This window comes from Prionailurus bengalensis, chromosome B4 (genome assembly GCF_016509475.1).
Source record: "Prionailurus bengalensis isolate Pbe53 chromosome B4, Fcat_Pben_1.1_paternal_pri, whole genome shotgun sequence".
Classification (NCBI taxonomy): Eukaryota; Metazoa; Chordata; class Mammalia; order Carnivora; family Felidae; genus Prionailurus; species Prionailurus bengalensis.
Window position 1 is genome coordinate 18,695,460 of NC_057358.1, and position 21,436 is coordinate 18,716,895.

Consider the following 21,436-nt stretch of genomic DNA (forward strand, 5'->3'; position numbering starts at 1 on the left):
TAAGTGGAAGAATTATGCAAGTCATTGGCTAGTAAATACTCAAAAAGTACTTCATGAAGGATATACATCTTTGTGTATAAAACATTTCATATTTAAGTATAAATAACAGTGTCCGTTTTGTTTAAAGAATTATACACTTTCTGCTGTAACTAATATTTATGAATCCTTGCTTCATAAAGCCTTTGCTATTCAGAAGCATAAATCTTTTTCCTGTGACTTTTTTTTTTTTAATTTTTTTTTTCAACGTTTTTTATTTATTTTTGGGACAGAGAGAGACAGAGCATGAACGGGGGAGGGGCAGAGAGAGAGGGAGACACAGAATCGGAAATAGGCTCCAGGCTCTGAGCCATCAGCCCAGAGCCCGACACGGGGCTCGAACTCACGGACCGCGAGATCGTGACCTGGCTGAAGTCGGACGCTTAACCGACTGCGCCACCCAGGCGCCCCTCCTGTGACTTTTTTTGAGAGAACTTTTTTGTAAAGTTGTTTGGAGATTTCAAAGCTAAGTAGTTTTGCCCATTGTTTTATGGCCCTAAGGTAGTATAAAGGTATATTTCATTAAATATATGAATCCAATGTGAGAAACAGAATAATGGGAAGATTCTTTTCTCTTACTGTATTAATCTATCTGAAAATTTTAAAGGATTTTGGCGTTATAGTGTTGTAACACTGATGTTTTATTTGATGAAGTTCATATATAGAAAAAGAGGTTAGGAAAGTATAGAAAATTGCACAGAGTTTGGCAGGGATGCTTTAAGTTTTCTCAAGAATACCCCAACATAGCTAAGTATTCAAGGATGAAAATTTACCCAGAGAAATGAAATTGTCTTAAGCAAGAGCCGCCATGATGGAAAACGCCGGGTCACCACTCCAACTATGCCGTGACCCTGGGCCGTTTTAGTGAACACTAACAGAAAGGAACACAAGGATGAAGAAAGGCATGACACCTTTCCTTGACAAGCTCATGGTTGTTTGTAGAGAAATGGCATTTAATCAATAATGACAACGAGAAGAACACGGCAATAGGTTTGGGTAAAGCTTTATGAGAGCACTTTAAATAACTCTCCCTGGGAAACTTATATATTGGTAGTGATGAAAGACTTCACCAAGTCAGCATATTTGGATTTGACCTTCAGAAAGCAGAGATTTAGGTTTTGTCTCCTTCCCTATAGAAGTAAAAGGACAAATTAAAAAAAACTTGCTGCTTCTGTCCTGTATAGCACAGAAAAAAGTACTGGTAATATTATAATGTATTTCTTTCTCATTTTTTCCTTTTGTGTATTTGTATATATATATTTTTTCTTTTTTTACCTAGTTCAAATCATACTACATATAGTTTTTTATACTTACTCATAAATCCTTTTGTGCATTTCAGAATATTTCCAGAGTATTAAATCCTAGAAAACTTTTGCTATAGATTATAAATTTGCCAATATGAAATTTTGATTAAAATTAGAATCTCCCAATAATAGAGTACAATACTTGCTTCAGAAAAATTCTCTATCGAATACTGACAAGTACAATTTACAATAAATCCTTGTGAATGTAGTATATTAAAGAATTGTGTTGAATTTCTCTTTTTATTATTTTTATTATTTATTTTTTCTTATTTATTTCTTTAGAGAGTGAGAGAGAGTGTGAATGAGGGAGAGAGAAGAGAGAGAGATTCTTAAGCAGGGTCTATGCTTAGCATGGAGCCATACACAGGGCCTAATTCTAGGACGCTGGGATCATGACCTGAGCCAAAATGAAGAGTTAGATGAGCAACCCAGGCGCCCAGAATTTCTGTTTTTATAATGTTAAATACTTGGGCATTTATTAGTGTTTACATTTCCTTTGCTGTGAGTTATCTATTTATGACATTTTTATTTTTTTGAGGATTAATCTTTTAAAAAATTATTAGGTTAGATATATTTGTATATATTCAGATAAACCATACATGATTGCCATTTTATAGATCAAAACATTGAATAGATGTGCACATAGTATTAACCTCGATATGTGCTATTGATGTTTTGTTCTGCTGGCCTTTTAAATTTATATAAAACTGAAATAAGACTTTTCTTTTTCTGTCTGACATTAAGTGGCTGTCTATCGTGTTTGTGTTTTGTGTAATAACTGAGTCTCAAAGTTGAATATATTAAATCTGTATTTTGTTTACCCCATATTTTCAACCCTCGCACACAGGGAGCCCCAAAATATAGATTTTGTGGTTGTATGTTTCACTTTTTATCTAGGAATGGTATTCAACATTTAACAACTAATACCTGGTTAGTCCTAATGGGAACAAACCACACCTTAGGGCTGAACCCAGATCTGGTGTTTATTCCTTACTTGTTGGATTAAATTGAAAGCATTTCTCATTATTTTGGGGGCAAGTTGTTAGTTTGTCCTGGTTTAACTTTATAATCATTCAAATTTCAGAAAAATACTGCTGGGTTTGAATCTAAGAATATGGAATTCCTTACACTAACTAAAGTCATCTTTTTTTTTTTTATTTTTATTTATTTTTGAGTGAGACACACACACACACACATACACACACACACACAGAATGCAAGCGGGGGAGGGGCAGAGAGAGAGGGAGACACAGAATCCGAAGCAGGCTCCAGGCTCTGAGCTGTCAGTACAGAGCCCAACGCGGGCCCAAACTCAAAAACTGTGAGATCATGACCTGAGCCGAAGTCAGACACTTAACCGACTGAGCCACCCACGTGCCCTAAAGTCATCTTTTAATAAAAATGCAGGCCCACAGTAACTTTATATTTATAACCTCTGGGCTACAACTTTAAAAAAAATAAACAATAAAGATAATTTTGTTATCTTTATAACAATTGCATTATTGGCCACTTACCCAAGTCCACACAAACCTCTAGAGAGCATTTAACCTATAGAAATTTGGGGCCATGTTGATAATGGTGTGATTTGATATAAATCAGATGAAACTTAAAAGACAGTATGATAGAAATGCATACATTGGCTGTCATCTGTGATCATTGGCTAAGTCAGCCTGTGTTCTGGGCTCAACATTGGGCCATTATGGATTCTGACCCCACAAACTGAATATGGTCGGATGACTGTATGCAGTGAGATTAAGTGTATCAGACATCTGGCAGCCATAATTTAATCGAAGACCCTCAGTGATTTGGGCCCTAGGCATTTGGATGTAATGTTTGACACTGGGCACCATTATCCCAATCGATTCCATCTGGCCTGGTCTGGCTCAAAAGACTCAATTTTTTTTTTTTTTTTTAAGAGAAGCTATTGGCCATGACTAGTCCTTGTTTACAGAATTTCCCATCTCCCTTGGCTGATAGAGTTACACTTTTCATGCATTGAGGCTTAGCTTTTAGTGCAGAGCCCTGATTTTAAAACCAGCCATTCTGAATATAGGCAGCAAAGGTAGTTTAGGATGGCTGATGATAAACGGAAGTGTTAAGGTATTTTTACCAAATAGTTTTACTTTTTTACTGTGCTATAGAGACTCTAAAGTCTCGTAATACATGAATTTTCACAACTTAAGTAGTAAATTGGAAAACAAATGCAGACTATTTAATATATGATGGCAAATAGACTAAAACATGTTAATAAGCTACTTAACCAGCCAGTAGATGATAGGGTTTTTTTAATTATTATTATTTATTTTATTTTATTTTATTAATTTTTTTTTCAGATGACCAGACCTTTATAGCTGGGAAGGACCAGAAAGGTTATAAAACTGCCCCCTTTCATTTCACAGATAGTAGGAGGTCACAGGTCACATACCTAAAATTTCCATGTGGTTTCTGGGTTCATGATGTGTTTTCTACAGAAGATCTCAGGGACTTCATTAAAAGATAGATTCTCAGATTTAATTAAATGTTATTTACTCTGTTTATAGATTATTTATAAATGATTGTGGTTCTTGTAGAAATGAGTTTATTTTCTAAATCTGATAGATTTATCTGAAGCATCAGTGGAAGACCCAAGTTCTTTGATAATCATCTTTTTTATTACAAAACAGGAGGTTAGCAACCCAGTAAAACACGTGTGAAGTCTACTTGAAGGAATTCAGTTTTTCTCTTCAATTTCTCCTAGGCAGTTAATAGAAAATCCTCAAATAACCAAAAAAAAAGAAAAACAGCAATGATTCATTTTCAAGTACGTCCCAACCTTTCAAGATGTAATGAAAATATAATTAATATTAGTGTGCTATTACTTTCTGCTCCATTTTTTTTTTTTTAACATTGGTTCATTTTCTCCCTTTTGCAGTCAACCTGATGGGATACCATATTCCTTTTTTGCTTTCAGGTGCTAAATTTTTTATGGATTTTTGCTTTTTTAAATAGCACATTTTGTCTCATTTATTTTGTTCCCCCTTTTAGATTGTTTCTTTGTGTCATGTCATCAGGGTTCGTGACAGATTGCTAAATTGAGCCCCCAAAAGATTAATCAGGGGCAGATTAGATCATTGTTAAGACCAAGTCTCTGGATTCAGCTCTGTTTACTTTCCTAGTCTATCACTTACCACCTCATATGCGTCAATTTTCTCTTATGTAACACAGTTTACAATAATGGTATGTGCCAAATACATTAATGTATGCAGACGTGTAGAACCATACATAGTAATCAACTAACCCTAAATGAAAGTTAGTTATTATTATCAATATTACTCCTATTATTATTAATTCATTATTAGAAGCCATGCATAAACACCTCTTTTGTAACTGCTAACAAAGTTTTATTCTTTGTACTTATTTTTAACCCTTTAGTAAATATGTAGCCTTACCTTAAACTTGTCCTAAATATTACTGATGATTGTTCATAAAACTGAGAATGGTTTCCATAGGATACCCTTTTTATGTATAAAATTAAAATTTTTGATTATTTTACTTAATAATAAAATTAGAAAACTATTAATGCCTCAAACTTCTAGAGTCATTCTCAACCTGTTTTCCTCTTTTAACTTAAAATTGTCCTTGTTTCATCTAACTCATAATTTTTCAGTCTCCCTGGGCCATGACTGCATTTTTCAAAGACAGGTGTTGTATTTCTTACTGAGTTCACTAACCCTAAAGAACCAAGATGATAAACTGCAACCATAAGTGTTGCCGAACATCACCTAACTGACCAGTGAGCTATTTCAGAGTCCAACTCATATCTCATAAATGAAATTTGTTTGTTTGGATTTGTTTTCCCAGGGTTTTCTCCTTCTTCCACCCTTCGATCTGGCTACTCAGAAATGTGGTTAAAATCTTAAGTTAGCTAAGAGATTACACATAAAATCTTTTAAGTCATTGTCTCAGATGAGCAGCAACTTGGTCAATCCTTCATTTGCTTATTCATTCATTTGTTATTCAGAAGATTTTGGATACTTGTTATATGTCAGTGCCAATGCTTATGATGATAGGACAAAAAAATGTAAATAAGATAGAGTCTCTGATCTGAAACATCTCAGTGTTGGGAGTCTCTTAGGCCACCCCAGCTTTGGCCATATGCTAGGAGAACTCGTAAGTCTCAGCATATATTTGTATTTATGGCTGTGATTTATTACAGCAAAAAGATACAAACCAAAATCCACAAAGGGAAAAGGCACTCGGGGCAATGTCTGGGGAACCCGGGGCAACTTTCCAAGAGCCCTCCCCAGCAGGAACACATAGGACACAATTAATTTTTCAAGCAACAAGCCGTGATGACACCTGTAAAATATCATCAACCATGAAGTTCATTAGAAACTCAGCGCCCAGTGTTTTTACTGGGAGCTGTTGAAATATCCACCTTCTGTCTAGCATGTACCAAGATTCCAGACTTCCAGAAGGAAGGCAGGTGTTCACCATAAGCCATATTATTTGCCCAACCAGTTTAGCTATGGTGAGCCACTCTTATCTGTTAGAGAATAGCAGGAACCCTTCCTAAATCTAAGTTTCCGGACACCAGCCAACAGCCAGCCTTGCAAACAGCATTTTCTAAGGATAGCTGTCCCAGGCTTGCTGTGTTAACTCTTTTCTGAACAACTATACAATTATACATTCAAGTGGGATAGGCAAAATTGTGTTTGAAGAGTCAGGTAAAAAGACTCTGCCTGGGGGAGTCAAGGGAAGCTTCATTTTTATCTATCTATCTATCTCTCTCTCTATTGATCTATTTAGAGTGTGCACACGCACACATAAGCTGGGTAAGGGGAGAGAGAGAGAAGGATAGAGAGAATCCCAAGCAGTCAGCACAGAGCCCGATGTAGGGCTCAGTCTCACAACAGTGAGATCATGATCTGAGCCGAGATCAAGAGTCAGATGCTTAACCAACTGACCCACACAGGTGCCCCAAGGGAAGCTTCATTTAACAAGAGAATATTTGAGGTGGATCTTCAAGGAATTGTGAGATTGCCCAAAGTCTGGGATGAAAAGGGGTTTTCCTCCATGCAAAGGTAACTATACTTCTTGCAAGTAAAGAGATTGTTGAAAAATTCTACATGGTCCGAGCCTAGGGCATGATGGGGGCGGAGCGCAAATAGAGGGGAGGGTGATTGGAACAAAAGCATGGAGTGTTTATAGTTTTGTGGGTGGTAATGAGCCATTAGTGGTTTTAAGCCAAAGAGAGAAGTGAATAACTTTGAAAGGTACCTCTGGTAACAGATAGAGAAGATTGGAGAAGAAAGAGTTTGAAGACAGTAAGACCAGATTGGAAGCAAGAGGTGATGAGTACATACCCTAAGGCATGTATGTTGGGACTAGAGCATGGAGCAGTGGTTCTCATCCAAGGGGGCTCAAATAATCATGTGGGAGGCTTAAAAAGACTCTGATGTCTAGGGGCTACTCAAGTGCTTTAATATCTCTCAACATATCTTGCAACATTGTGAATGCTTTCACTTCTCACTTTCACTTCTGTAGCTGTCTTATTCTGTAACACTGTCAGTCAAAACCTCAAATCCACTATGTTGCGGGTTCATTAGTGGACATAACCATGGATATAACCATTTATATAGAATTTCCTCTTTACTTCCACAATAAATGAGATGCAAAGCCATATAAAGGGGTCTACCTCAGCCAGATGATTTTATCTATTTTCAGATGAATCTAGTCATCAAATCTGTTTGCAGTGAACAGTCTTCATGTTTCTGCAGAGGATTCACAGGGGTTCACTTGTAAAGTGTAGATCAAAATGCTTACCAAAAGGCACAGACAGACCTCAATTACATAAGATGCATGTCAATTTATGTAGTTACTTCTTGGTCATTTGACATGTATTGTGTATATGATCTGTATGCAAGACATACAACATACGGTTAAGGATGTTTTCAAAGTATAACTATTGGTTAAATGTAAGCTATTTTAATAAAATCATTCAGGTGAGACCTAAATATAAACATATCCAGCTCAGCACAGTTTTCTTACCTTTTGTTTTTATTTTATTTTAAATTATTTCACAGTATATGATGGCACAAAAGGGACTTACATGGTTTGCAAAGAATGATAGGAGGATACACTTGAGTTTCTTGTTTTTACTCTCGGATTAACTAGACATTATTGGCTTTCATAGTAACGTTAATTTGGAATGTAATGAAGCTGCTTCTTCAGTGATAGTTTATCTGCTATTTTAATTGAATAAAATATCTTAAGAATGTGTTGATTAATTTATGTATTGTCTATATATATATACATATATACACACACATATACACACACAGAAATATGTCTGTAAGCTTTCTCTCATATCCAAAAGAGAGTCTTTAGATATATTTAATATTTCCATGAGCCATGTGATTAACAATTATAGCAAGATATGTTGGAGAAAATTATCTTTGAAAGTTTTCCATCAGTGGCTTAATTAACATACAGTGGGCAGAAAGCAAACAATCTGCTGAGCCAGACTACTCAAAGATCCCTCCTGATGCTTTTGTTTTCACTACAGCTGGGAAGGGGAAAATTATATTACATATATCCCTGTATCTTGCTTCTGAATGATTCATTTTGGTGATGATTTAAAGAATAATTTAAAATATTTTTATGAGTTTGAAAGCAAATGAAGTGCCCAGGAATAATTTACAATGTAGATGACCATGCTGTGGTTTTGCCAATTTTTCTCGGTCTTTATTTCTATAAAATATTCATTCTTGACTTGTTTTATCTTGTCTAAAAAATAATTCTGAAATGAGATCAAAATCTAAGCCAATTTCATACTCCAGTCTTGATGAACCATGTAGGACTGAATTAGGAGCATATAGGAATGTTTCCTCTTAGTATTCATAACATCACCAGGGAAAAAGAATTAGGTCTAAAATAACAACCAAAAGAAAATTCACAGTAGCCAAGCCCTAAAGCTCACAAATTTTCTTATTAAAAAAACCCCTCAGTGCCTTCCTTAGATCCTGTTTAGTCTTTGTAAATACGAGAGCTAGCAAGTAATTGAGTGATAGGTTTGCAAAGTTGAAGGTAGCAAATTCTAGGAGGAGCGAGCATGTCCATAATGGAGGCAAACCACTCCGCAGCTGTAATAGCTGTTAACGTGACCATGAAGCAAGAGAATAAAAATGATAAAACATCGCTAACAATCGGGGGGGGGGGAACCCCACCACAACCCCACAGCTGTCTAGGGACTTACTTTGTGAGTACTAGAGTCAGCATATATGTTTGTCTTATACAGGAGGCCTCCCTGTCTGTTAAATTTACCTTCCCCAGTAACCCTTCTAAAGCATTACTTATGAAACTATGAAAACACTATGAAAAGAATTTGACATATTAATCAAACATGCCAAACTTCAACTTATGTAGTGTTAAAAGATAAACTGAGGCATATTAAAAATTTCAAGAGTTTACCTGAGCAAAGATCAATTCTAGTCTGGCAGCCCTGAGCCAGAAATGGGAGCACTCTGAAGACAGGAGAGGGGAGAGACTTTTATGGGGAAAAAGGCAGACACAAAGCAAGAAAACTATTTGATTGGCTTAAGCATTTACCTGATTCAGAAAAGTGTGAGACTGGTTGTCCTTAGGTTTCAATTTCTTTTCCTGGAGGCCTTTACAGGCTTAGGTATGGGCTTGCTTGGGAAGGCTGTTAAGTCACAGAGCTAATGATCTTTTTCTTTTAGTCAATTTAACAGTGGGGAATATGGGTTTTATCACCCCTAAGCTTTGAAGTTCCTTTCCATTTGTTCTCTAGGGTAAGAAGGTAGGGAAAAATGGAAGAGGGGCTCAAGGAAGTTGAGAACTAGACTTTCTATGCAGACAGCCCCCCCAATGTTCGTTATTTTGTCTCTCACTGCCCTGTGCCAGGATCACAGGGGCTAGCGTGATGTTCCTGGCCTCCAGGCATCATGGGAAGTACCATTTTTTGTCTTGTGTTATAAAGCTCTGGAAAGGTAGTGATAACATAAATATCAAGCAATTAATATCAAACAGTAGCACCCATTTGAAAGAAACCAAGAGTTGTTTTGAAATTCTGTTTTGAAGATTTTAATGAAGATTAATTCTTTGAAGTTTTAGGCAGACTTCCCGATTTACATTTTAGAGGACAGAAAAACCTCTGCTTGGAGCACTTCCCTTTGTGTGATTGTTTTAAAAGCCATTTTTATATCCAGGAGCATGTAATCCATTAACTGCATTGTATTTACTACGTTTCTTATCTGGATTGACATTCTAACAAGAATCTTGTATAGATTTTCAGTTGCTCTGATATGATTATTTGTATTCAGATAGCCACCACCTTTAGTGCAAGACAAACACACATCTCTAAAATTAACCTAAGTGTTGGGCCAGCAGGTCTTAGCTGGTTGTTATAAAACTGTATTGCTTAGTTTTGTTGTATGCTGACTCATATATTTTTGGTAATGAGGCAGAATATATAAATAAAGCAAATAAAATTGCTTTATGTAGCTTTGCCTAGAACCATAGGTCTTAGAGCCTGACACATCGTCAGGAAACTCTGTCTGCCTTTGCAGGTAAGGTAGTTTCATTCCCATTTAAAATATAGGGCAACCAAAGCACTGAGTTTTGTAAATTATGCTGGACCCCATATGCAGCAAACCTAACAAAGAATTCCACCCCAGGTCTTTTGAATCCTTGTTCAGTATTTCTTCCATTACTTAATTCTGCCTGGTCCAATCATTTTTGTTCCAAAGAGACTGTTAACAGCTCATTTATCCATCAGTCAGTCAGTCATCAACATTTTTATTGAGCACAGTTCAATGGCCAGTTGGACAACAATGTTAAAAAAGAAACATTTTATATGGTGATGATGACAATACTCACTAGCCATAGTGATTGAACGTTTACTGTGAGTTGGCAGGCGGGGGTTGGGGGGGACCCATGATCAGACCTTTGTGTACCTGAGATTTTTCAGCCTTACAACAATTCTGTGACTTGTGCATGGTGCTCCATTTTTCTAGCTCTTGGGTTCCTATATGTGGAGCTCTTGGCCACTTCTGTCTTCACCATTCTTTTAAGCTCATATTGCATGGGCCCATGAAAAAGTCTAAATTACCAACACTATGGTGGTAATATGGTGGTATTTCTCTCTGGGCTGTATCTGCCCAAGCATCAAGCAGCGGGAGATCTTTTAAGTTCACGGTGAAACCAAAGAATATCCTTTCTGTCTAGAAGAATTATTAGCACCTTTCTGAGTTGAAAGGGAAATGTGTTAGACCATTTGTGTGTGATCAGCAGTGGTAGCCTTAACTTAGTTATTAGAGTTCTAAGTAGCTGATACAGTAGTGTAATAAGTCACATTAAATACATTTTGGTTTCTTGGAATGTTCTCATATTGAGGGCAACATCACAGCTATAATTAAATCACTGCTCTCTTAGCCCTTTTTGAACCTGTATCCTGCCAGTTATAAAGGCTGTCAATTCATATCTTTGGGTAATAGTTGTGTAGAAGAAGCGTGTTCTTCTTGGTCAGAAACCGAATTTCCCATACTTGCGATATACCTTCCCCTGCTGACCCACTGAAATGAAAGACTAGGAGCAATGATTAAATCTTATTTTCCCTCCTGTAGTAGCAGGATGAGCTGGGTCAGCAAGGCCAGTCCCTGCAGATGGCTTTAAAATACCTTTGTGATTTGGTCTCTTTGCCTTCCCATCCATTTCTCTAAGTGCCTATCACTGTCATCCTTCACCACCCTGACAAGAGTCCAAGGTGAGATCAGCACAAATGAACAAGAGCCTTTGTGATGCCTCCTGTGGGTGTTGCTTATTAAGTGAGGTGGGCAATGAACCAAATCTGACTTGTGAGCAACAAAGCAGGTTAGCACATTTACACAAAGATCATTCCATATATTATTTAACCTATTCAAATACATTGTTGTCTCCTTGCTGCCCAGCAAAACTTGTGTGAAGGGAATATAAACTCACAAGTTAATAACGTCTGATTTTTATTTTCAAGTGTGCTAAGAATCACTAGGTTTCATTCCTTTGTTTGGATTGTAGCTTATTTTCTCAGGACAACTAGAGAATGTTTATGAAGCGTGTGTGTGCAGAGGGTGGGGAGGGAAGAGAATAAAATGCATTGCTTTAGGGCTGCACATCTGTTTTAGGGACTCTGCTGGATCTGCACATTAACCATAGTCATGACTTATGGCGTGTTTTAAAATTGCATTCTACACAGAGATGTTCATACCAACTCAAAATATTACAATTAAACAGATTCCGCTGTTATGAGTTAGTTTCCTATTTTCATGACTAGCAGACTTATTCTTCTGCTCTGTTAGCGAACATGTATATGACTCATAGCAAGTGGCAACTCATCATTGTATTTCTTGTTCAAACAGATTGGCAATATCAAGTTGCTCAGGTCTTCCCACAAACAGAACAGGAAGTCGATGTGGACACGCATGCATTCAGCCACCGGTGGAAAAGGAGCTTGGATTCCCTCAAGGCAGTAGACTCGAACCGAGCAAGCATGGGCCAAGACTCCCCAGAGCCCAGAGGCTTCACAGACCTGCTACTGGATGATGGGCAGGACAACACCACCCAGATTGAGGTAGGTAACCAATCTGGGCAACTGAAATGGATTGATGCATGTATTTCCTGTAAGGCACCCAACTCCCACATATGTATAGACTGGCCCTTCAGCTCAGTCCAGAGCTTCGGGACTTTTTGTAAGGATCAGTTTAACTCATCCATAAATAATTAGTTGATATTTACTAATTCAGTAATAAATAATTGTAACGATATTAAATAAGTAAATACATCGTAGCTAAGCCATTTATTTAGTCACAGATGTATTCATTTACTCTAGAAACAGACAAATATTAGCTTGATGTGGTGATGACCGTGAGGAAACACAAAGGAACACGATACAGCCCCTGCCTGCAAGGAAGTCACTGTGTAACCAAATCATCTCTAGGCTATGTGATACGTACGAGAAAAATACAGGCTATAGCATGGCATGGAGGAGGGAGAGATCACCTGCTTAGGATTGGGGGATGCACCACTGTCAAAGAGGCTTAGCCTGGGAGAGGGCATTTAGGCAGGGGCTTGGCAAGTTGAGAGGAGCTCACCAGGTTGATACCCTGCCTGGAGTAAGAAAGGAGATTCCCGGCAGAGTGAATTGCCTTTTCAATGGCTAAGTCTTAGAACAGTAGGGCATGCTTGAAGAGTCTCATAGAGTGACAAGCTGTCCCATTCTACCCCGGACTAAGGGTTTCCTGGAGCGTAGCACTTTCAGTGCTGAAAACAAGACAGTTCTGGGCGAACTGGAATGGTCGGTCACTCAGTGACTGTAAGCAATTCTTTGTTATGGTTGGAGTTATGGAGTGGAATGAGGGTGGTTGGAGTTGGGTTGGATGAGTATGGAAGTTTGCTGAGGGTACATTTTAGGCAGTCTGTAGGGTTGCCCAGAGGCCGCAAGTGTAGTATTACATTGTTTAAGTTTCTATTGTCCTTAGCATTGCAAATCACAAAATAGGCTCCTGTTAGTCCACCAGATCTAACAAAAACAAAGAGGTCAATCTTATGGAAATAAGCAAAAACCACCCAAACAAGAATGGAGGCTATTTATTCAGTCTGCCCTAGCAAGAGTCAGCTTCCATCACTTCCCTTTGGTAGAGACTCAAAAGCAGGCAGGGGAGTGGGAAAGGTTCTCCTTTAAAAAAAAAAGGGGAGGCTTCAGGTATGCTCTGATTGGAAGTTGTTGGCATGGAGAAGCTGGAGGTGGGTTAATTAGAAGCAGAGCATCTCGGGCGATCGATTTGGGGACCGTTTTTGGGTTTTACTGAGTTAGACCTAGAGACAAAAGATAGGAAAGCTGTCAGTTATTCACCAAGTCCTGACCATTCTGGGCTGAGTGCTGCTGAGGTTGTTTCCCTGGACTGGTTTCTGTAGAGGTTGGGGGTAAGAGTTCTGTTGTCATCCATGGTCTGGCCATCGTCTGTTTGTGTATGCTCTCTCAAACTGTAGTTGTAGTTCTATTTTCTCCTAGGTGACCAGTTCCTACTTTTTAGGAACCAAACAGCATTCTTTTTACGGCCCTGAAACACTCATTATTTAGGAAAAGAACTCCACTTCCTGAAACAGACACTACATAGTTCTCCAAATAGTTATCAAGGCATCATTTTGTTCCTGCATAGCGAAAGGAATCTTCAGAAGATCTGAAGCACAGGCCGTTGGGATTCTGTGTATGTGAGAAGGCCAGCAATTTTCAAAACCCCTCTCCATCTCCTTGGCTAGCATGTGACTCTGGTGGTCCCTGACTGCCCCAGCCAGGCCCCTCAATAGGCAACAGAGGATGTGCCAGGAGCAGAAGTCATATAATATCTGTAAGAGGCTATTCTGACTCCTGCAGAGTGCCTGCTATTTTGGCAACAGTGTTGTTATAGCAACTCGCAGAGGGCAACATATTTCTTCCCTGAGCACTCTTTAGCTGGGGTGCGACCTAAAGAAAGGAGAGTTGCTCAAAAGCAGAGGTGTTTACTCTCTGTCCAGAACTGGTAGCCTACTGAGATTCAAAGAGGAGAACACGCATTCCTAGAACTCTGTGATCTCTAGGCAGGATGCTGAATCTTCTTAATCATTTGTAAAAGCGAAAATCCCTTTGCTCAGGGATGTATTAACACTCCTCAGAATATAGTCCCGATTGTTACTATACCCATGATTTTGTTTTCAGCCAGTTTTTCTCTTTTCTGCCTTAACAGGGAGATCACATAATGTCAATGGTTTTGAGTCAGTGAAAAAAAAAAAAAAGGAGGCAGGATAGTGCAGGTGCAGAGAGGTATATGCTGGATAATCACTCGGTGCTAAGGTCTGCCAGGCACAAACAGTATGGATATCATCTTGCCTTGTCCTGACATCAGCCTAGTGTGATTTGTGTCTCCAGGTTCACTGGGTAATCTCAGTGACTATTACATGTGGGCAATTTCAGATTTAGGTTTGGTATTTTTCCTAAGCTCTTCCATTAATGAATAAAGGTATTTAAACCCGGGCCTGCCCAACTCCCCAGATTTATCGTTTCTGCTTGACTTCGCTTCCTCTAATACGAGGAAAAGTAAATGGTACTTTGATTATGTCATGATTTTGGACAATGGCAGTACCCGAATATTGATGTGAAAGTAGTTTGGGGGTTTCAGTCTGGCTGGAAGGGGACTTCTCTTGAAGCTAGATTTCATAACAAGATGACCGCTTTTATTTTTTAAGGGTTTATTTATTCTGATGCGGTTCTGGGGATGATGGAGATTATTGGGGACTCAAGTCCCATAAGTCACTCCTTGGCACACTACCTCTAGTTCTGGAAACAAAAGCCTACATCTGAAACTTCTCTGCAAAATTTATTTATTCTGGCCCTTGAAATGGCATTTTTGAACATTGTTGTGTCTCTTTTAGGGAAAATATTTTTGCCTGATTGAGTTAAACAGAAATAAGGAAGAAAGGAACCAAATGGTTGTGGAGTGGCTACTCTGTGCCGGGCATTATGACAAGGTCTTTCTTAGGAATAAACATTTTGATTTATGTCGCTTAATACAAGCAATGAACATGAAAGACTACGTGTGCTTTTCCCTTTAGATGCTTCCAAAGTTGATGTCAAGAATCTGAATGGTTTTGTCCCAGAGCCCTGGCTGTAGCAGTGGCTGTTAAAATGATCTGTATCCCTGTGAGACTTAAACCACCCAGAATGGCATTCGAGCACATGTCCCCCACTTCTGCCGCCGTCTAGACTTGATATCCCACTTTCACCAAAGACAAAAACAAAAGACAATAGCATACTTACTATTCTGGCACAGATTCATTCAGAAATAAACAAAGGCTGTTATTTTTTAAACTTGGTGACAGTATATTTTCTAGCTCTGCACAAGAGCAGATAATAGAGGAACTGTAAAACTTAGTATCTCAATTACAGAATTCTTCCAGTAGAAATTTCTTGTTGTTGTCATCATTTTCTTTCTTTTTTTTTTAATATTCCCCCCATGAAGATATAAAGATGTTTTGAAACCGATTATATTTCCTGATGAGTGAGTAGGAACTCAACAGTTGGCAAATGCCTCTGTTGGTCTGACTGTTGATTTATGAAAGACCCTTCTTCTTGTACTTTCTCTGTTCATGTGGACATATGACCACGTGGCCAGGTAAGAACAATGCCTTCTTACGATTGGTAGGTATTAAAAGCAGTCGCTCGTGTGCTACTTTTTGTAATTACTTTGGGAATATAAGGCTTCCAAGCCTTTCAGGTAAGGTTGAATTCCGTTCATGATTCAACTTTGTTCGAGCAGCATTCAGTGAATCCCATGACCCCAGGGACAGGTGCACGGACAAGCAGCACATAAGTCTTCACCTTGTTGCTGGCTGTTTTTCCTCTTGGCTGGCACAGAGCTCTTGAAGCATCAGTGGCATTATGAAATGGGGAGGCCCTGAGCAGTGAGAATTATTGATCTTCCTGAAGATCAGATTCATCAGCTGACTCCTTGTAATGGTGCTGGTAATCTATAGTTCTTCACCTTTAAAGAAATCCAACACAGATTCTTTTCTAATACCCTGAACCTGAACTGCACATGGAGTTTTTATCACTAATTTACATGCAGTATTTTGAGCTTCATATTCCCTCTCTTGGGACAATGAAAATGTTTCTGGAAAGGGTTGTCAAGTGTGATTTTTTTTTTCCTTGCCTTGATTCACAGGCACTGGGATGACTTAAAGAAGGAGATATTTACAAATAGGAATTATGGATCCTATAACTCCACAGTCCAAACCGACTCAGAAATTGTGAGCCAGTCTGCTGCCTCTCGGGTGTTGCGCGTGTGGCTGGACCACAGGCCACCCTTTGAGCTGCAGACAGTTAGACCACAAAGCGGATTTAGCTGTTAGTTTTGAAGATGTAAATGTTCTGCAAAACCTTAGATTAAATTGTGCCGCCTACCAGCAGCATGTCTTGTGGATTTCTCATTTTGGTACCAAGTTCAAAATTGCAGGCATATCCAGCAGTTGTATCATCCTTGTTCACATTAAAGCTCCTCTCTGAGGAAGGTACAGTTGAGAATGGTCAGCAAATATGTGCGATGAATATGGCTAAAACTCAGAGGCCAACTGTTTTTCTCCAAAATGCATATGTGGAAAATCTTTCTGCTCTTCATCGATAGCACATGTCAAGTTGTGTCTGCACCTTCCGTTTACAGATTTTAGAACAGGTTTCTCTAAAAAGTTAGCAGTTGCTAACTGCTGCACACAAGGCTATTATATGTGTTCTAATATTTTATTGCAGTCCATAACTAAGCAATCTACTTGAAAGGAAAGAAGTTGCTGGCAGGTACTTAATCTTGCTTGGGCTTGCTTTGATGATTGTTTTACATAGAAACAGGCAAATTCTGTAATGCCCCATGTGGGCAGAATCTTCCTGGTATCTGTGCAACACAGAGAATACATCAGAATATTCTTGGATAATGAAAATCTTACTGCTTGTGTGTCTCAAGTCTAAGTAAGCTGTCTCCATTTCAGAGGCCTGGCAATCACAATAATGAATATAAATATAGGGTAATAATAAGACACATCATCCCATTTCACAGAAATAGAATAATGAAAATTTGCAGAATACTGCCATGCTCATTCTGTCCTCGGGCCGCTTTCCACTCAGTGAACTCAGAGAAGATAATAAATACTTATACATGTGAAGAATGTGATAGTGCAGAATTGTGACATTTTCCAAAAGAAAGAAAAGTGCCACCTGAGATTGAATAGCTATGCTACTATATTTATTATGGATGTGAAAAGCTGTTGTAGATTTTTTTTTTAATGAGGCATTTCCATTTTAGGAGGTCTGAACTTCCAGAGGCTTCAGTATGTGGTTGTAGAATCAGAAAGCTGTGTGAAGGAAGTACTAAGATTAATCCTGGAGAAGCACACTTATTTGACTCACGAGTGAATTGAAATTTCCCAAATGCCCTGTCGGTGTCAGATTTGGTTCCTCAGGAAATGAGAAAGAAAGCATTGTGAGGGTGTGTGATTGAAAAGGAGAAGTACTGAATAAGTTAATCAGCACCCAGAGGGAGACCCTTATTCCGTAGAGAGTCGGGATTAATGTAGAGACAAGGTGACATCCGAACCATGTGAGGAAGAGAGAGTTAGACAGTAGCCAAGCATCAAGATATTTCTAGACAGAGTTTTGCACGGATAGGCAGGGGCAAGGATCTAAACTCCCTTTTAGACTGTGTGTCTTAATCTGTGCAGGCCGCTAGAGCAAAACTACCACGGACTGGGCAGTTTAAACAACGAACATTCATTTCTCACAGTTCTGCAGTCTGGAAAGTCCAAAATCAAGTTGCTGGCAGGTCTGATGAGAGCCCACTTCCTTGTTCATAGAGAGCTCTCTTTCTGCACGGTCCTCACATGGCTGATGGGGTTAGAAAGCTCTGTGGGGTCTCTTTTATAAGGGCCCTAATCTCCATTCATGAGAACTCCACCTTAAGGATCTAATCATGCCCCAAAGGCCACCCCTCCTCATGCCATCACATTGGGGATTGGCTATCAACATATGAATTTGGGGGGCGGGGAGGACACAAATGTTCAGTCCATAACACTATGCCAAGGAACTGCATCCAAAAGCCCAAATCTGAGGGGTGGAAAGATGAATTACATCTAGATGAGAATTGTTGCGAGGTAAGATGAGATAGCCATTAGAGGAGAGTTATGGGTGAAGGTAAGAATTTCAGAAATACTTAGATTTCTAATCATTAACCACTGTGACCAAAGCCTTGCCCCACCTTCTGGTACTCCCTTGACTCTGAGAGTCAGTTGTGGATCCCTGTCATTCCCTTCCCTGAGGGTGACCTGTTACACCCTTGCCACCACCCCCCTCCTTTGGGCTGAAATTGGCCTCAGGTCTTCAACTCTGTGTTGCCAAAGGTTGTATGCTAACTGACAACAAAATCTATTTTAATTCCTTCTGTTTTGGTAATAGGTACAAACACCTAGCGGTAAACTTCTGATTTAATCCCATTCGGTTTCTTCTGGAATATTGACAAGGATTTTTAGTCTTCCAAGAAGAACATGCACTGGAAATAGATCAGGCAGAATTCACCTGCAGTTACCGCTCATCCTCTTAAAAGATGATGAGGATTAAAATATAGCATCATAGATCTCGCTCAATTATAGATTATTCTTAGCATGACATGCCAGCTCTTTATCGAAACAAGAATGAAAAAAGAGCCATAGCTGTCCTTCAAAGAGCTCCATAAGGAATAACTGAATTATCTCTATGATGCTTCACTGTTAGCTAATTGAGTTTATTTGCAGTCATGGCATGGAAATAGTCTTTGGAGTGATACACACAGATTATAAAATTATTAAGTGTGGTAGTCGTATAATTTATTTTCAGAACAAGAATTATGTTTTAGAGTGAATAATATTCTTGTGATCTTCATTTACAAAGAACAATACCATACTTACCCTCCCCCCCCCCCCCCGCCAAACCCCTTAGGTTAACTAAAAAAAATATTGCAGTTTTTCCTACCTCATTTTCTATTCATGAGGACCGCGCCACATCTTCTGCCTTTCTTTGTATTATCTAGGGCAGTAAGGGGAGACTTCTAATAGAGGGAACACCAGGTAACTGTTTAGCAGTTGAAATTTTATTATATCATCTTGCAATCATATTTTTCCTCTTTATCCAGAAGAACTTCCCATGGGATGTTTAAAATACACTTTTGTGAAAATTATTATTTCAACATCAAAAATCATAGTATTGCTTAATGTCATAGGTCTAGATCTTTATCCAGATTGATTTTTAAAAATCATGCTGAAAAAACAGATGAATTGTTTTGGTAGTCCGGAATGTGTCCAGTCTTTACATGTTGAGCAAAGGGCTCAAGGTGAAGGAGCCAGTGACCACTAAGTATGGGCTGGAAGTCAGGATCAGCAAAGCCAACAGATGCGTGAGTCCCCTGTTCTCTGGGCAGCCCATGGAGAAGTATCCCACCGTGGGACAGTGCTCCAGGCAGGGCTGGGTCCCATTTGCTTTTCCTCTTTATTGGACAAGCATGAGAGGGCATTGCACAGAGGAAATAAATACTCAAAGCTCAAGCACAAGCAGTCCTGGCTTACCTGCCAGCTATTTAGGAAGAGCCAGGACCCAGGCTGGGGTTGCCAGGTGCAGTGGAGGATTGAGTTCAGGTTGAGCCCATCTCCTTGCAGGGCGTATAGCCTATCTCCTCAGCTATGTAGCTTCTGGGCAACAAAGAGACAACTTCTGGGGTCATTCACTGGACAGTCCCATTTTATATTAATGGATTATGTCTTAAGGACTAGGTTTTTTTTTTCTGTGATTTTTTTTCAGAATCAGAAACAGTAATAAAGTGATTGTATCTCAAAGATTAAATAGGTCCAAGTTGGCACAGGCATGTCAACAACATGATTTTTTATGACTACATCTGGGGAAGTACTGGGGCCACTGTTTCTTCCCAGGAAGACATGTAGCTTAATGAATCTGCCAGCCTCTGTGATGGAAACTTACTTAATTTTTAGAAATACTAATACCAGTTATATACACTAAATCACACCAAGTCTTTGGCATTTATTTTACCTAACAAATTAATATGCACTTTACAATGTAGCACCAATGCATTGGAAAAATAAAGACTGTAGGTCTTGGGTAAACAATGACGTTCTGTAACTTTATGTGATACCCGTAAGTTTCGGTGGACCTTTGTCAAAGATATCTCATGGGTCTTTGCCAAATATTGTGACTCAGATGGAAACAGTGTTACGTATAAACATTACATATAATCAACCATTGCAAATATAGGAGACACTGGGGCACCTGGGTGGCTTAGTTGGTTGAGTGTCTGACTCTTGATTTCAGCTCAGGTCGTGATCCCAGAGTGGAATCAAGCCCTGCATCAAGCTCTGCACTGAGCTTGGAGCTTGCTTAAGATTCTCTCTCTCCCTCAGCCCCTCTCCCCTGCTCATACTTTCTTTCTCTAAAATATAAAAAAAGAACAAATATGGGAGACACTTAAAAATTTTCTGACTATTACAACTTAGGGTATGAAAACTTGCATTTCATTTTTTAGCAATAATGTATAATACACTTTGCTAAGTATTCAAGAGACTTTTACTTCACCTTGCATTTCTGAAGTAGTTTTAAGACAGAGAAGGGCCTCTTTTTAACAAAGCATGCCTGTGTATATTCATATTCATTGCTTTTTGCATTTGTCATAAAGAAATTTGCTAATGTGGCACTCTATACTCTATTAAGGAATGCATCAAATATATGAAGGTCCTTTTAAGAAAGGGTGGTTAGCATTCAGAATGAAAGGAGGCTGCTTTAATTTTCTTTTTGTGTATCCCTGAAAGAAAACCTTTCTGTTCATGCCCCAGCGATGCATAGATGTCTGGATCTGCCTAGAAACAAGAGAGGAAACAAAGCCCTTGGGAACAGTTGGTTTGAGCTATTTTCTATATGGTATTTCAAGCCTGAGCTCTTAAATTGAAATAATAGTTTGGAATCCATGGCACTAAATTGAATGAATGGATTAAACACTGCTGAAATTATTTCTCTTTTAGAAGTAATTTCTAGCTCTTTTGTAAATGTCATGTATTTACCCAATCCCCAGCTAAAAAAGCAAAGCTAGGGGAAACACTAACATTCACCTTTTAGACAATCTATCTATCTATCTATCTATCTATCTATCTATCTCCATTATTTTGGATTCTCAGTACTGATCCCATTTGGGACCAACAGGATTTGAAAGAAAAACTTGCAAAGTAAGATTCTGTATGTTTAAGTTAAAAATTCACTTAGTCACAGCATCTTTCATTAAGGGGGTCTTTTAGGTACTTCCAAAACTAAAAGCATCTCATCTGGTGATGGGATTTTCTGCCTAGAAAATGTAATGCTAGTAACGCTTCCTAAATTTTTAGGGTTTCATGAATTCTAGCCTGGAAAATTTTATAATTTTCAAAGATGAATGCAATGATTTGTGATTATCAGAGTTCTCTTCTCTAATAACATTTTAGTTTCTGATATTCTAGGTTAGACTCTGCACAGT

General features: G+C 38.7%; 1 protein-coding gene across 2 annotated transcripts in view; it reads left to right on the plus strand.

Moving 5' to 3' along the window:
• PLXDC2 (plexin domain containing 2) overlaps nucleotides 1-21,436 on the plus strand; it is a 455,689-nt gene that overhangs the window by 158,603 nt on the left and 275,650 nt on the right. For both annotated transcript variants that reach the window (XM_043564759.1, XM_043564758.1), the window contains exon 2: nucleotides 11,738-11,949. In XM_043564759.1, coding sequence (XP_043420694.1) covers nucleotides 11,738-11,949 — 212 coding nt within the window. The remainder of the gene's footprint in view (nucleotides 1-11,737; nucleotides 11,950-21,436) is intronic.